Source organism: Stegodyphus dumicola, chromosome 10, assembly GCF_044657685.1.
Source record: "Stegodyphus dumicola isolate Sdum_Otavi_A_Nest chromosome 10, ASM4465768v1".
NCBI classification, from domain to species: domain Eukaryota; kingdom Metazoa; phylum Arthropoda; class Arachnida; order Araneae; family Eresidae; genus Stegodyphus; species Stegodyphus dumicola.
The window spans coordinates 99,678,194-99,694,797 of record NC_140777.1 but is presented as its reverse complement, the minus strand read 5'-3'; the positions used below and the strand labels follow the sequence as shown (position 1 = coordinate 99,694,797).

The 16,604-nt window shown below is 30.6% G+C and overlaps 1 protein-coding gene across 1 annotated transcript in view; it reads left to right on the top strand.

Annotated features, from left to right (window-relative positions):
- Positions 1-16,372, top strand: part of LOC118196008 (uncharacterized) — a 62,107-nt gene extending 45,735 nt beyond the window's left edge. Inside the window, exons 4-5 of the mRNA XM_035367365.2 lie at positions 113-310; positions 6,131-16,372. Coding sequence (XP_035223256.1) covers positions 113-310; positions 6,131-6,970 — 1,038 coding nt within the window. The 3' untranslated portion in view covers positions 6,971-16,372. The remainder of the gene's footprint in view (positions 1-112; positions 311-6,130) is intronic.
- Positions 16,373-16,604: the final 232 nt, after the last annotated feature.

Below are 16,604 nucleotides of genomic sequence, written 5' to 3'. Positions count from 1 at the left end.
ATAATAAATGTTAGAAAATTTTTATTAAAACTTTAAATGCCAAAATGTTTTATTTCCTTGCAGTATTTAAATAATGCTTTTTGTTTTTTCTCATGAAAATATTTTGTTTCAGGTGAATACATTGTATAAATGTAGTCAGTGTCCTTTTAAATCAGTTCGTCTGAGCCATTTACGTAGGCATGAAATGACACACAGTACAACGGTTCATACATGTTCTGAATGTCACTATAAAACAGATGATATTAAATTTCTCCTGCGACATATTAAATTGAAACATCGAGGTTATCAAAATGACAAAAATTCATCATTAGTAAGTAAAATCCTGTATTAATTTTTTTTAATCCCATTTTATTTCTGAATTGAATTTTTATACAATAATTGCTATCATCTTTATATTACATCAGTATTATTATTAAGCAATTGTAATTAAATACTGGTGTGAAAATAATTGTTTAAAATTATTATTATTGTAGCAGGAACTAGGTATAAAACTTATGTATGACAAGGTTTGAATTTTGTCAGGCATTTTGCACAGAGAAACTACATGCCTTTACACATGCTTCATATACGAGAAATTTTATCCATGTTTTGGGTAAGATTTCAAGGACTGTAGAGTTGCAATCTAATTTTGCTGATATAGAAGATCACTATTAGCCATAGGAAAATGTCTGAGATTGACTGTATTCTAGTAATAAAGGTTTTTTTCTCTTCCCAAATACAGCTCTCACGGACATAATTTTTAAACCAATGACCTTATTTCTTTGACTGCTATTTTATTATTTTGTTCCTTTGTTGTAAAAATGCTTTTTATATTCCCATTCCGGAGCATTAAAATTATGTTAATATTTTGAATCTGTAAAGATGATGAATTCCTCATTGAAAATTAACATTGCTTTTTAAAATGAGTTCAGATGTTCAAAATGCATGCTTAAATGACATATTACACATTTAATGCATCTGATTGTAGCTACTGAATGTTTTGCTTAGTAAATTACCAAACTACTATGTTTAACAACTACTCTTGTTTATGGTAAAAAGGAACATTGCATCATTGCTTGATAGTTCATTATGCACAGATTATTGCTATGATAATTCATTGCATCTACAATGCATTGCAGCATAATTTACAATGCATTTACTGCAGTAATGCCTTGTTTGCCAGTGAGAGGTCCTCATACAATGAAAGCATAGTTCCTCTTGTATGTAACCTGGGTTCTAAAAATCTCATGAAAAACCAGAGGGTTTAGTGATATAATAGTTATACATTAAATTTTATAGTTAAAAATTTATGAAAATCTACCTCTATTATATAAATAAAATAAATATTTTTCTAAATTTCTCTATTTAAATCCTTCGGGTTTTTTTGGGGGGGAGGGGAGGGATGTGTATTTTTATGATATAGTATGTTGCTTAATTTTTGCATGTATAGTAATACTGTATTTGATGGCATATACGATGCATTTTTTTTCCCTAAATTTGGTCTCAAAAAAGTTACCTGCGTCTTATACGTGAAGGACACAGGTTAATTTTCAATACTGAATGCTATTTTTAGCCCGGATAAAGGTCTAGACACACATAACTTTTTCTACATCTGCCATAATTATTTTGCGCATGCATGAAATATCTGTTGCCAAAAAGCGCCAAAGCTCGAAGCTGATGTCGAAGTTCGAACAGGTTCGACGGTCACATTACGTCTATGGAGCCTTTCTTTCTTTACATAGACTTTCTTTGACTCAGCCAACACATGTGACGGTATTGGTGCTACTCTGTATAAACGTGTTGGTATCGGTGCTTAAAACTATTTGTTTAAAGAAAATATTACAGTAAACAAGAGATTAAGCTATACAATTCAGTATAAAGTAGGAGTGTTAAACTACGTCAAAGTGCATGGAAACAAAGCAGCAGCAAGGCATTTCGGTCCACCACCTACCGAAAAAATTATACGTACTTGGCGACTGCAGGAAGATCAGCTGAAGACTGCTAAAAAACAAAAACATAACCTTCGATGCACAGCTCCATCTTGGCCTGAACTTGAAAATGCCGTAAATATGTGGGTGATAGATAAGAGGAAATCTGGGATAAGTGTTTCAACCAAAATGATAATCAATAAGGCCAAAGGATTTGCAGAAAAACATGGGAGTCAGAACTTTTCAGGGTCTGAGGGCTGGTGCTACAGGTTCATGAAAAGGCAAGGCTTATCAATGCGCCCAAAAAAAACTATTGCACAGAAAATGCCAGCAGATTATGAAGAAAAAATACTAGCATTTCATAGGTTTGTTATAAATGCACGCAAGAAAACTTCTTTTGAGCACGGTCAGATAGGAAATATGGACAAAATTCCACTTGCATTTGATGTATTATCCAACAAGACTGTGAGTATTAAAGGGTCTAAATCAATAACCATAGAAACCACAGGTCATGAAAAAACCCTGTATACAGTAGTTCTAACATGTGCTGATGGCACAAAACTACCACCATTTTTCATATTCAAAAGAAAAACTCATCCGAAAGAAAAACTTCCAACGTGTGTAATTGTTCATGTTCATCCGAAAGGCTGGATGGACGAAGCTGGAATGAAACTGTGGTTACAGAACATATGGACGAGGCGACCTGGTGGACTCTTCGTCTCTTTTGGTTTTGGATCAGTTTAGCGCCCATAGAACTGAAACCATAAAGAATAAAGCGAGAGAATTAAAAACCCAGATAGCTGTCATTCCTGGTGGACTGACTAGCCAATTGCAGCCTTTAGATGTATTGGTGAATAAGCCATTTAAGGAAAAAGTGCAAGAACGATGGAACAAGTGGATAGAAGAGCCACATCACACCCTCAGGTAGAATGAAGCGGCCCTCTATTTCACAAGTTTGCGAGTGAGTAAAAAGATCATGGGAGGACGTAAGGGCTGAAGTAATTGTTAAGTCCTTTAAGAAGTGCGGAATCAGTAATGCTGTTGACAGAACAGAAGACGATGCATTATTCGAAGAAGGTGATACTAGCAATAACGGAAACAGTAGTGATGACAATATTCTTGTTTTTGATGATGATGATAGTGAAAAGGATTTTTATGGTTTTGAAAGTGATTAAAGTCTAATTTCATGATAGGCAACGTTTTCCTTGAATCTGTGTTTTTGGTTGTTCCTGCTTTATTTTGTATTATGTTTGATTGCTTGCCATTTATTCATTATTGAAATTTACATATCATGTTCAAAATAGCTTGCCGTGTGTTAATTTTCCTTAATAAAAATATGCTTGGTAATTGCATTCAATGTTTGTTTATTTGGCTTTTACGAAATGTGAGAACTAAAAGAAACCACATTATAAGTTATTGTGGTACCGAGTGACAGCGCAGACTATTGAAACTTTTTTCCCTTGTGTGTGGCCTTCTAAATAAGGGTGCGTCTTATATGACATCAAATACAGTAATTTTAATGTGTATTTTTGTATAATTTTAATTTGTGGCAACATATTTTTTACACGAGTCCTTATTTTATTATACAGAATTGTAAATAGTTTAATTTTGAATATAACAACATTTAAATTGTTCAAATAGATCAACTAGAAAACAGTATGTAGGTAGCAGCTTCTTAAACTAAATTAATCTCTTAAATCAGGTAGCTCAGTGTTTCATAAAACATGCATATTACCTTTTCTTTAGATGCCATTCAGTCTTGGCTTCTGTTCCTTACACAATGCAATAAATATTTTATACATTTTGGGTGGAAAAAAAAGGAAGAATTAAATAATTGCTTAATCTTCAGAACACGACCTAAGCATTGTGCTGCTCTCTCTCTCTCAAGTTCCATCTGTCTTTTATCCCAGATGTTCCCCTTTTCAGTAATGCCTGGAATTTTTTGGTTTATACTGAATCTGCAGTAGTGTGGGCTAATGCATTCCTAATGAGTCTTGGTGATCATTTTTTTGACAAATTGAGTGACACTTGTGATTTTTTTATTTTGGTTACTCTGTAAGTATCAGGAAAATGAAGTTTTTTAAGCCGTAGGACTGATTTTTACAAAAACCCATTTAAACCATATAAATACGACTCCAAGAACCAAAAGGAGACAGTTTTTACTTAGATATGAAAGATTGGAATTTAGGAAAAATTGGCTGAATTGCACTTTATACTCTGAGAGCAATATTAGGAACCTAAAATATTTCTCATGTAATATGGAGGATTTGCTTAATATTTACATTCTCCTTGATATCAGAACAGCTATTTTGCTGTGAGCCATTATCATTTGTAATAAATTGTCAGTTTCTTTCCTGTGCATCTGAAGGGATTATCTAAAGAGACATCCACAAACCCATAGATTGCAACAATATAATGATAAAAATATTCTCAAAGAGGAAACCACATTAATTGCTTTTCGTAATTGAGGGAAGACAGCTTTATGAAAAATCTTTATGGGCATTCGTAATAATAATATACTGGGAATAACTAATGATCATGCTGGTGTAAAATGCATCTGTTAACAATTATATCATGACTTAGTATGTATGTTTTGATTAAGTAAAAGTAAAAAAAAACAGGACATACTTTTAAGATCGCCATTTGTACATCAATTTCCTGTGACTTTTTAAAATTTTGAAAAACTGCTTATGATCACATTCTTTGTTGAACACTGTGGAAGTAAATCTCTTTGAAAGGTTTATTGTTTTCACTCTGAAATAAAATAATGTCGCTTATAAAAAGATTCTATTGTCAATTAGTGATGCATAATATTTGTCCTTTTTTTTTAATAATATAAAAATGAATCACTTATTATCTTGTAAGTTAATCATTTGAAAAGTTATTTATTCAGTTTTCTTAACAATATATACAATATATAGCAACATGTATTTTTTAAAAGTGGCTGAGTGAATAAGACCATAAGCTTGACTCATATTCTGATCATGGCCAAACTGGCTAGCTGCATAGGCATTTTCATGGTGTTCCTCTTGGGTAACATGATTGCAAGTCAATTTTCCCAAGAAAATCCTCCATTCTCTTGGGCAGATAACCCTACAATTATTGTATCTTGAAAAATATGCAAAGATCACAACAGAACTTTGTATAAACATATAAATTGCACACTTCATTCATTGTATGTTCCTGTTTTTAATTTGTTCAGGCAGTAATATAATTTGATATGTTGGTATTGTTCTCTTTATACCACTTTACATTTTAAAACAAATTCAGAGGGGGGAGGAAATTTTTTAAAGTTCTAATTCTTAAGTTTTTAATTTTTTTCCTAAAGTAAAGATTTAGTTTTGTGAGTAGATAATAATGAGTATTATTCAAGAAAAGCAAAGTACTTGTATAACGTTTCATATATTTAAAATTTTGCACCTCAAAGGTGTATTGTTTTTAGTTTTAATGTAAAATTTATCTTTATAAAGTATCAGAGAGTTGTCATTTAACAAACTTAACACTTCCAATGTGTCATTGAAATTTAATCAATTTGTTATTGATTAACAGATGAAGTAATTCAAAACTAATAATGCATTTTTGTATAATTTAAATCATACTTTTATTTTTTAATAATATATCTAGTTCCTTTATAAAAACCCATCTAGTGATTTTTATGAACATGTCTCTTTGCAGTCAAAGATATTTCTGTGTCAGTATGTTATATAACTGTTTCAGCCTTTTTTTTTTTTCCGGGGGGCTCTTTTCTTTGAGATATTGACTGTATTCTAAAGTTATTATTTTTTTTCACTTTTTATTTATTGTTAGAAATCTTCATAGAGATTTCTGTTTATGTACAAATGATAGTACTGATTTCATTTCTATTGTGGTATAACTTTTAAAATATTTTTTAAAAAGATTTTAAAAGTTATACCATAATAGGAATGAAAAATATTAAAGTAAAGTGAAAGTTATTTTTCTTATTCCCTCATTTGGGGCCAGTGTTGGTCTTTGGCCATAGCAAATCTGCTAGAAAATGGGTATCATTGAAATAAATATATTCTAAGTAATAATGTAATAAGCTGTTGCTAAGTTTTACTGCTGTCATTTACGCTGATGAGAAATAGCCAGCATGACTAATTATCCTGTAGAATCATTTTTATTTTACTTTTTTTTTATCAAGACAAATTTTTAAAAATTTGAATGTTTAATATTTATCTGAGAAATTATTTCTTTCTTTTTAGATTTTGAGCTGTCCTCATTGTAGTTATCAAACAACAAAGCAGCATTATTATGATAGGCATCAGCGTATGCATTGTTCAAAAAGAAATTTTCTTCATCAGTGTGAACAGTGTTGTTATAAAACTCATCGCAAAGAGCATTTTGTGAGACATGTTAATAATGTTCATGGTGATAAAAGACCGTATCTTTGTCATTTGTGTGGAAAAGCTTTTAAAAGAGGTGATGCTTTGCAGCAACATCACCAAACTCATTCTGAAATGAGACTTGCAGAAAATGCAAATTATAAATGCAATGCATGTGAAAAAACATTTCGATCACAATCTCATTTGTTTGAACATCAAGCTGTGCACTCTGAGATTCGTTCATTTTTATGTGAAATTTGTGGAGCCTCTTTCAAAACTAGGTCTGTGCAGAGGAAACATGTTTTAAGTATTCATCGGAATCCTCGTGCTTACTCTTGTGATTCATGTTCCAAAAAATTTAACACCTTATATGCACTAAAGCGACATCAAAAAATACATTCTGTAAAAGGCAACCAGATTCCAAAAGCTACTGTGCCAGATACTAGTATAAATAATGAATTAGAAAATGCTTTAAGTAGCTTGAAAACTTGTTATTCTGAGCCTGTTGCACCTGTAGTTAGCATTCCAAGTTCATCTGCAGTCCAGCCTCTAAATCCGGCAGTTGATGCTGCAGTAGCAGTTGATATTGCTTCTGTTCCTCTTCCAGATATACCAGTGTCAGGTACTGAGATATTGCAGCAACTAACACCTGCTCTCTTTCAGACATCTGAAACTACTACATTATTATATTTAGCAAGTAGTATACCTAATTTCCACTAACCCAGTAATTTCATAGTAATGTTCTAAATTTTCTTTACTTAATACTTTCTAACTTTATGTAAATTTTCCAAGAATAATCAGATCTTGCTATGTATATTTTAGTAATACTTTGTGATTGCTTTTTATTGAGTTATCAATAAAGATTCAAAAATTAAAAATAATATAACAGTTACTTGCTGCTTTTATAATTATACAATAGTAAATTCTTCCTTCACTTTTCTATCTGAGATTTTGTGTTTCTAACGTATATATTATTAAAAACTGATGCTTTTTGCCACTGCCACTTTTGGATGCTTTGCTTTGATTTCTGCTTTTGGAGCTGCCATTTGGGAGCAGTATTTTTCCAAATTTTTAGTGGCAACAATTCATATTATACAATGCCTCTGTAGTCTGATCATACACATCAGTTCTTTTATTTCCCGAAATATTTCTTATCCGAAAATATGTTTTTAAAATTTGGGATATTTATGCAATAAAATATCTTTCTCAATTATTTTTCATAAATGCATTTTAATTTCTTCTTATTTATAAGATAATAATTTAAGATATTTGTTATACACAGAATGAAGCAATTTCTTTATTTTCCATTTTAATTATATTATTATTAGTAGTAAAATTATAGTTCTTAGTCTTTGTTACATTGTTATACAAGTTAATAATTTTGTAGTTTTTAATTCAATTTGTATATTGAATGTTATTAAGTGTGTCCTCTTTATAGAAAGTGGCCATTATTTATTATACTTTAAATATATCTATTAAAAAAAGCTAGGTATTTTTTTCTTTCCTCTTCAAACATATGTAATTTTTTTTAATGTGTTCTCAAGAAATCTTGATATGCAGTCTTTTTACTACTTGTAAATAGGTGTAAGGTTTTTCTTTATAATTCATATACAGTACAAAGTCTGTAATCCGGACGTCCATTATCCGGAATGATCTATAATTCGGACCTCAAAGCCATAAACTTTTTCTTTTTGTATGCTTTACGCATGCTCATTTAATGTTTACGCATGCATGTTTAGCACAAAAAATGAAGCAACTTAAACAACTTACATTGAAAGAAATGTTTCATAAAATAAACAAATAAATATATTTTTTTTGTTTTGTTCCCTTTAGATTATAATTGCTCTTTATTTCATAAATTATGGTTTCATAGTTTTAATTGTATAATTTCTGCTGCCATCTTACCAGATTTAAATTGATGTTCTATAATCCAAAGTCCTGACAAATCCGGATTACGGACTTTGTACTGTACTACATTGCCAGCTGTTATGGAAATGTTATAAAACTATTTTCAATTTAAAATTTTTTATGCTTTCATGTGTTTTCTTCTTGTGCATATTTAATGTATGTATACTATCATCTGGAAAGTTCTGTTTTTTTATGATAAATATAAATGAAGCAGTACAGAAACATAAGAAAATTTCATTGAATCACATAAGCATAATTTTGTTCTGTGACTTTTTGCCATCTCTCCAGAAACTAGGAAACTCCTTTTTTAAAAAAGTCATTAGGTTTATTCGTAAAAGTTATTGAGAAGCTGTTTGAAGGTCTTCAAAAACAACAACTCCAGGCTATTCAGAGAATTTTGAAGTGACCTAAAGAAATGAAAATCCAAGATGGCAAGGTCTGGTAAATAAATACAAGGTGTAACACAAAATATCCTAGCCATAATCAATAACGTCTTTGTTTGACATTTATTGGAATGTGGTACCAAGTATTGTCATGATGGAAGACAACACCTTAAAGATTGGTGAGTTTTGGATGCTTTGCTTTGATTTCTGCTTTTGGAGCTGCCATTTGGGAGCAGTATTTTTCCAAATTTTTAGTGGCAACAATTCATATTATACAATGCCTCTGTAGTCTGATCATACACCATATATGCATTTTTGGATGTGCCTTCCCTCAAATATTACTAATAAAAGATGTTCTTTGGCTTTCCCTATGACTTTTTTAACATTATTGTATAATATTCACATCTCATCTTCAGTACTGGGTATTTTCATAAAAGAGCTTCTTCATTCCTTTTCAACAAAGAATCATATGCTCAAACCAGAGCAAGCAATTCTGCTCTGCTAAAGCATAAGCTCCAGTCAAAAGTCTTTAATCCGGACATCCATAATCCAGACCTTAAAGCTACAAACTTTCTGCGCATGCGTAAACGCATTAATGTGTTTACGCATGTGCATATGCATTTAGACATGCACGTAATACCTTTACGCATGCACATAATACGTTTGCGCATGCGCATGATACGTTTACGCATGCGCTTTTAATGTATAATGGACGGTATAAGCTAAGCTCAAATGATCTAATTATCTATTTCAGTTAATGTTGCAGACTGTGTTGTTCCTTAATCTTCTAATTGGATCGGCTTATTATTTTTTGCAGACTGTTAGAGCAATTTTATAAAAGTAAGCTTGAACTTTCGATTCTGTCAAAAAGAATTTCCGATTCTTGAGCTGCCAAAGGATCTACAAAGCGAAAGCATGTTTCGATGTCCATCAAACAAAAAGTGGAATTGCTGCAAAAAATGAATAAAGGCATATCCTTTGTTTCTCTGACCATTCCGAAATCTGTTTATCAATTTCACGCTGCTCTGCAGGGGGGGGACGTCGCTGCGCGCAATGAACTGGATCTGTCAGCATTATCCTTATCTTCAGGGCAGATGTTTTTATTTTATTCGGCTTATAATTCCTTACTAAATGTAGTATTTCATCTCGATGTACTCCGTCTTTGATATGATTTAAATCAAATTCCTCGTCATTATGAATATCACGAATACACATCAAATAGTTTTCTGGTTGCAATTTTCTAATTTCAACTATGCGTAATGTATGCTTTACGCATGTGCGTGCTGAAAGAAAAGTTTAATAAAGTAAACAAATAAAAATTCTTTTTTTTTTTTGTAAATTTTGATACCCTTTAGATCATAATTGCTGTTTATTTCATAAGTTACGTTTTCATATTTTTAATTTTATAATTTCTGCATGCCATCTTACCAGATTTAAACTGATGATCTATAATCCGGAATCGCCTTAGTCTCGACGAGTCCGGATTAAAGACTTTTGATTGTACCATATATCGTAGCTGCTTACCTACATGTTCCTCTTCATATAATCACGTACTGTACCTTTAGGAATGTTTATTCTGGCTAATTGTTCCTGAACTGCATAACTTGGATTTTCAATGGTAGCTTCTTTTAATAGACCCTTGTTTACAGAGAATGATCATCTTCAAGGTTGAAATTTTCATGCTTTAAGTTTTCAAACCACCTTCGAAGTGGGTCATCGAAAACAGCACTTTTTCCATATTATAGCACAAAATTTATGAGCAATCGGCTCTGCATTTTGTTTCTTTTCTTTCTTCTCTAAAATAAAAGAGCATACTATGACAAAAATACTTTTGGATATTTCATCCTTAGCACTGCACCGAGAAAAAAAATTATTATGCCAGAACACATTCTAGAATTATGCGACATGAGCAGAAAAGACTGTATTTAAGCATTTGCTTTGGGAAAGGTCATTTCTCATCAGCAGTAACCTAAAAATTGGAAGAAAACATGCTTTAATTTAAAAATCTGCTGAACTTTCTAGATGACTCAATACATTGTAAGAGAACTTTAACTCTGTCTTCACTCATAAGTTTCAGAATACGTTGTAATGTTGTGTAAAGTAAATCTATCTTTTACATTCAGTTTATATATGAAGAAGTGGAAAGTATTGCTATACGTTAGACTAATAAATAAGACTAGAGACTTGTATTTTCTGATTATTGATGATGGTATATAATTATACATGATGCTGATAAAATTTATAAAAATAAAATATTACTTTATGTATATTACATTACATTTTACCCTGTACATCACTGGGTAAAATGGCTTATGTCTTGCATTAATGAAAAAGAAGGAAATTAATAATAAATGGTATTCTTTATGTATATTAAGATAAGGACCTATTATCTGACTCCATCCCAATTTGAAATATACTTAATTTCTAAGAGTACTTGGAATGGAGCTCAAAAAGTTTTATCAAATTATAATTAATATTTCTGTACTCTTGTAATATATATATGCATGTTTTATTCTTGAGAATGCATCTGTAAAAGGCTAAAAGTGATATGTATGTGTTTTTGTAAAAGTAATGAGCTTGATAAAATGAATGTGAACTTCCTTCGGAGAAGTTATGACTGCACTTCTTAGTTCATAATTCTAGGTTTAAACCTGTTACACTGTGATAACATGTCTTTTTGGAGGAGAAAAAGAATGCATAATTTCATTGCTGTAAATCAATGAAGCTGATTCTTAAATTGATATTTCTTTGCAAAATAGTAATATTTTGAATAATTTTAAAATTAATTTTTTTAATCAAAGTTTAATGTAAATGCAAGGTTGTTAAATGAGATGGTAATGTTTAACTTCGTCTAGCAATACATTTGTTCTAAACAGAAACTGTAATAAATATTATTCACTTTATGATTTCACAAGTTGGTACATGTAATACAAATGTATATTTTCGAGATTAATAATGAGTAATTTCTAAACCAGAACTTTCTTGAATAAATTCAGGGTTCGTATGGTCCTTAAGAGTCCTTAAAAGTCCTTAGATTTTTTGGATTCGATTTTTGGTCCTTAATTTTGGCCAAAATGAGCAGAAGGTCCTTAATTTTAATAATCTGAAATTTCTGTCTGTTTTTACTACTGTCATTTTCAGTGTAAATTAGCATTTTGAGGAATATATTTGGCGATTCACTGCCGTATATATGGTTATCTTTTGAATGGGTTCATGAGTTCTAATTTGTTTCTACTTCTAATATAAATGATGGGATACTTGAGTTTGTAAGTAAAGAGAATTCTTTAATTAAAAGAAGCTACCATTGAAAATGTGAAATTTAATTCTTTTAATTAAAGAGCTCTTAAACAAATTTTCGCTTTTGGGGATGGGAATTCTTTTATTAAGTGGTTCTAAATTTGACGACTTTTCCACATTTTGAAGATTTTAAGATTAGTTTCTATAGAAACTTTTTAATTCCAAAATCAGAAAAATTTTCGACGATTTTTTTTTTTTTAAACATCATAACATTGATAAATTTCATTAAAATAATGGTATATATTGAAATTATATTTAGAAAATAACATTAAAATAAAACATTTTTTATTTTTCGCTGTGGTATAAAGTTTCATTTGGGCAACTTATACAATATTTTAAATCTGAAAAATAAACAAAATATAATGCTATAAAGCACAATTTACGAAATAGCTCTTAGCAAAAGCAAAATTAGCTATGTAATTAATTAAAAATGTCTTCTTTTTAATATTTGTCAAAGTAAGCATTTTTCCCATGTAATTGTCTCAGTCAGAGTATTCAAAATTCTCAAAATATACATGAGTTTTCTCTATAAAATTAGTTTTACAATTTTTCCTTCCTTTTTTGTTTCCAAAATATTTCTGGCTTTTTTTTTTTTTTTTTTTTTTTTTTTTTTTGTTACAGAATTAGTAGGGATAATGTTTCTTTAGGATTTTAGACATTACAGCTTGAAAAGTTTAGAAGGATTTGAAGGCAAGATTTATAGACCCACGATTCGAGAAATATGTGACAAACTGAAAAATGTCTCCATGGTATCGACACGTAATGGGTGTATTTTACAGAAAGTTTGCAATGAATTTCTTAATTTTTGGGAGAACATCTGGAAGAACAATAAAAACATAATATTTGAATGTATTCCTTCTGATACTAGAATCTTAACATGTTTATCTTCTCTTTATTTTCTCTACTTTTCACTAAACAGAAGCATGGAAAATATCAAAAATGCTTCTGATCTTATCACATGGGCAGGCATTATAGAAAGGGATCTTTTTTATTAATAAAGAAATTGAAAACTTACAATATAAAAGATTCATCTAATATTTCTTAATGCATCATACACATAGCTGGCACTAGGCATTATCCCACCTGATGCAATTTCTGTGGAACCTAAATTCTGCTGCCTATTGCCTTTCTAAATTCTGCTTCCAATGCTTGCTCTAAATTCTAAAAGTTTTGCCATTTCTAGATTTTGTTGTTCGGTGTGTCACTAAATTCTAGAAATTCTGCCACATCAGCTCTGTAACTGTCCTTTACTATATATATTTCATATTGTTTCTGAATGTTCATATTACTAAAGAAATAAAAATAGCCGATTTTTCTGTACATTCTAAATGCATTTAGTGTTTTTTAGAATAACAAATCCTTAATTAAATCCAAAAATTCTAAAATGAAAAGGAAACGTGTTGAAAAAAGAAACTGAGTACGTAAAGGAAATTATTCTTCAAAGATGTGTGCAGTTATTATTATGTAAATTACCCAATTGTTTATGATTTCAACCTTTACTATAATTTCCCATTTCTATTTCCTCATGTGATAGAGTTATTAAGCCAGATTAAATTAAAATTAAATTGTATAATCTTTGACCACTAGTCCACATTATTTGTTTGAATTTGACTGTTCTTGTTTAATTACATCACCGTGAGCTGTAATTGATTTTGTTAACATCAGAACATGCCTTTATGTTTGTTCTAAGTTCTTTTTAAATAAGAGGCTTATTTAAACCTTTGTCTGATATTGTAGTTAATTTCAGACATAGCGATAATATGCTTTACGTCTGTCGGGGGTTTTGGACTATTTAACTTTTACCTGATCAATTAAACCCTCATAGGTACATTATGGAGAGGTTTAAAAGTTAGGAGATAAAGCACGCAGAAACTAGCGAGAGTATTGGTTTGCATAGTGAGACAAATCTCTAATTGTTAGAAAACATGCTTAAAAGAAAAGAAAATCGATATAAACGTTACAAAACATAAATGTTTTGTAGCTTTTAGTGTGTAATTATCTTAATATCGTTTAAAAATCTGTGTAATAAATTACGTGAATTTTAAACTGTGAAATTTTATTAGATTTTGATTTTAATAGAGCTTTTTTAACAAATATTGTTAAAAAAATAAAATTTAATAGTGGTCATGTAAATCCATAATGACAGGTTATCAAACTACCTAATTTAATTATTTATAACTAACTGCTTATCCTTAAAAATTATCTCCACATATTAAAGTGAGTTATTGCCTTTCATTAATACTCACTGTGGTCACAAGATAAAATATAAAAATGTAAAAATTCAAGTAAAACATATTCTAATGCATCTACTGAGACTTAAAATAATACAAAACAACATATCACCTCTGGTGCTTTAATGGCTTATTGGAACCGTAAAGTATATCAACTGGTTTACAACCCCTGGGACTGTACACGAAGCTACGACACTAACTGCATCAAACAGAGCCTGACTAACTTTCAACACTTGCCAACCTTGCCTACATCAGGCTTTTCATGTTTGTTATAATCAGCAGGTCTCTCTCTAGACAAGCAGCAGCAGTAACAACATTCAGTCTTTTGTTATGAATCACGTTGATTATGATTTTACTTCTTATTTTAACGTATGCAGTTTGACATAAAAATCTACCTGCTTATTTACTAAGCATCTAGACTGACCAAGTATGTGACAAAATAAGACATAAAAAAAAAGTCAACATAATGCTAATTGTTAGTAAAACGTAAATGTCACTTATCTTCTTTCAAATATGATCAACTATCATAAGTGTAAAATATTTAATGCTACATGATAAATTGCATAAAGTTTATTTTATTCTCAAACTTATTCACAGTTATGTTAATTAATTCATGTTTAGCAATAATGCTTATTACTTAGGGATCTATGGTATTACAAAAGTGAAATTCAGGCAAATATCTTCAATTGAATTTATTCAGCTCCCATTTGCTATAGGTCCTTAATTTTTTTAATTAATGGTCCTTAAAAGTACTTAATTTTCGTGTGCAGAAATGTGTACGAACCCTGAAAGTGAAAAATTTAACCTTCCTTTTCTCTGCATTATCTGATTACATGCATTTTGTTCCTGGAATGTTAGTACATTTATTTTCTATACCTGCATGATATAGTCAAAATTATTTTCTTTTGTGAGATACAGTCAAAATTCGGACATCCATAATCCGGACCTCAAAGCTACAAACTTTCTGCGCATGCGTCGCATTGACGCATGCACATAGGCGTTTACGCGTGCGCGTAAGACCTTTACAGCTGCGAATATGCGTGTGCGCAAGCGCATAATACATTTACGCATGCACGTTTAATGTATAACGGACGGTATAAGCTAAGCTAAAATTATCTAATTCAGTTAATGTTGCAGATTGCGTTGTTCCTTGATCTTCGAATTGGATCCGGCTTATTATTTTTTTTTGCAGACTGTTAGAGCAATTTTATAAAAGTAAGCTTGAACTTTCAATTATGTCAAATAGAATTTCCGGTATATATTTACTAGTATGTAAAGGATCTACAAAGTGAAAGTATGTTTTGAAATCCGAAATCTGTTTATCAATTTCACGCTGATCTGCGGCAGGCGGGGGCAGAAACGCCGCGGCGCGCAATGAATTGGAAGTTGATCTGTCAGCACTATCCTTATCTTCAGGGCAGATGCTTTTATTTTATTTGGCTTATAATTCCTTACTAAATGTAGTTTTCATCTCGATGTACTCCGTCTTTGATATGATTTAAATCAAGTTCCTCGTCATTATAATTTGCTTCCGATAGTGAAGAAATTGACAGAGAGGTTATTGAAAATGAAAACATTTCGATTGACAAATTAGTCGGTATTCTCGACACAGCAATTATAGGACTTGAACAGCGGAACTTTGTAACTAAACAAGAAATTATGTCTGTTTAATAGAATTAAAGAGAAAGTATTGTCACATGAAATGAAGCAACTTAAACAACTTACATTGAAAGAAATGTTTAATAAAATAAACAAATAAATATTAAGCTTTTTCTTTTTGTAAGTTTTGATGCCCTTCTGATCATAATTGTTCTTTATTTCATAAATTACGGTTTCATATTTTTAATTTTGTAATTTCTGCATGCCATCTTACCAGATTTAAACTGATGATCTATATTCCGGAAAAATCGGTAATCCGGAATCCCCGAAGTCCCAACGAGTCCGGATGAACGACTTTTGACTGTATTGCAATATTTTCTAATAAATGAAACTGAGATAGTGTATCTTTTGCATATGTAGATTCAGAGTTAAATCAATTGATTCCCTGCTTTGGAGAGAAAGTGAAAATGCAGAAGATAAAAAACTTCAGAATACTTGTAAATTTTATAAATATTAGTGAGTGAATTATTCAACAATCCCAGTTTTCATTTCTACCGTCTGCTATGGAAGTTTTCTGTTTATCAAACAAAGCAAAGACAAAAGTTTTAATGAAACTTTTTGTAATCTGTGAATAGTTATGAATAAATAAACCTCTTTAATTATATAAGCTTAAAATTTAGAAATAAAGAACTTGCTTTTATGTATACTGTGTGTGTGTGTGTGTGTGTGTGTATATATATATATATATATATATGTATATGTAATGATTTTAAACTGCGTAGATGAAAACAGTGGAACTTTTAACAGCTTACGATACGATACTGCGTAGATGATCGAGAAGACCGTAGTGGCAGAGTGTAAAGCATGATGATGTAATTTAGCACAACGTATCTTGAAAAATCACAGTCTTTATTTTTTCCCATGCACATAAAATAT